Below are 1,316 nucleotides of genomic sequence, written 5' to 3'. Positions count from 1 at the left end.
TTGTTTTTTTTTTTTTTTTTAAATTTCGAATCTATTTAAATCGTCGTTTCCCTGATATATTTTTTATCTTATTTATATTACACGTTTAAAATATTAGAAAATTATTAGATTCAGAAATTAAGTAATATTGGAGAATAAAAGAAACGATCGTCCTTTGCAATAATGTTCAATAAATCAAATCGTCGCCGCGTTTGAATTTTATTTAAAATAAAATATATCACTGAAAAGTTATTAAAGAATTACTAGAAAATTGGAATAAAAATGGAAAATTTTCTGTACCGTTATATAATTCAATTCGTGCGTATTATCAGAAAACCGAATTTTCTCTAAAAAGAGAAACAAATATTTTTTTTAGAATCAGAATCAGAATCGACAATACGATATAAAATTTGTCCGAAAACGGTGTTTTCCCCCGTCGATCCCATCGTGGCTAATATCGAGGTAATCTCGTTTTATCAGCCCTCCCTTTATCGGCCAATTTTTCCCCCCCTCCGCAACAAAAGTTCGTGTATCTCTTCGAGGAGATCGCAGGAGAGGAATACACGTGACTGTCTCTGTTCCAGGAAACGAGATACTGTATCGCGACGAAATTGGGAATCTGCTGATCTATAACGTTACATCGAGAAAGCCGAGGAAGATCCTGGACTCGACTAATAATGTGAGTACGACTACCAATTCCTTCTTTGCCCTAAAATTACTGATAGACAAATAATTAATTAACAATTAAGCTTATTCAAAATTTCAATATTCAAAAAATTGCGCGATTTTCTCAATTCGGTGTATTAAAAAATAAAATACGAATATACGATAAATAGAAATACATAGTAAAAAAATCCATCTATTGTTTATTAATTTCCAATCTCCCTTTTGCACTTACAACTTTAGACTGATATTGTTGCGAACACGTGAATAATGAACAGATTTAATTAAATTTACTTAACAGAGAAATAAAGTATCCACGCATTCATCCATTTTCAGGTGCTGATATTGAGTTTCGATTATCAACTGTCTGCCGACCGGAAATATCTTCTGCTGGCCATCAACTACCAGAAGGTAAGCTAGCTAAAATTCGCGCGACGGATCCCGGGGTCTTTATATCGGGTCGGCCAATGCGCAGAAATGAAAATGAAAATTTGGCCGTTATTACGCCGTGGACGTTGAACCGGGAATAAATTTCGAGGGGGCTGACCGCGAAATTACCACCGTCCGATAGGCTTCGATCAATACCCGCACCTGGCGCCCTCCCCCCGATTCCGCGAAAGTGCGATACAACGATAAATCGGCGGCGCGAAAATTCGAAAAATGGAACGAATCGA

At 36.0% G+C, this 1,316-nt stretch overlaps 1 protein-coding gene across 1 annotated transcript in view; it reads left to right on the top strand.

The window, feature by feature from the left end:
• Positions 1 to 1,316, top strand: part of LOC102674178 (venom dipeptidyl peptidase 4-like) — a 248,884-nt gene that overhangs the window by 37,251 nt on the left and 210,317 nt on the right. The window contains exons 5-6 of the mRNA XM_006619725.2: positions 564 to 658; positions 979 to 1,053. Coding sequence (XP_006619788.2) covers positions 564 to 658; positions 979 to 1,053 — 170 coding nt within the window. The remainder of the gene's footprint in view (positions 1 to 563; positions 659 to 978; positions 1,054 to 1,316) is intronic.

This window comes from Apis dorsata, unplaced genomic scaffold, assembly GCF_000469605.1.
Source record: "Apis dorsata unplaced genomic scaffold, Apis dorsata 1.3 scaffold_434, whole genome shotgun sequence".
In the NCBI taxonomy this organism is placed as follows: Eukaryota; Metazoa; Arthropoda; class Insecta; order Hymenoptera; family Apidae; genus Apis; species Apis dorsata.
The sequence above is the reverse complement of the archived record's forward strand: the minus strand, read 5'-3'. Positions and strand labels throughout refer to the sequence as shown.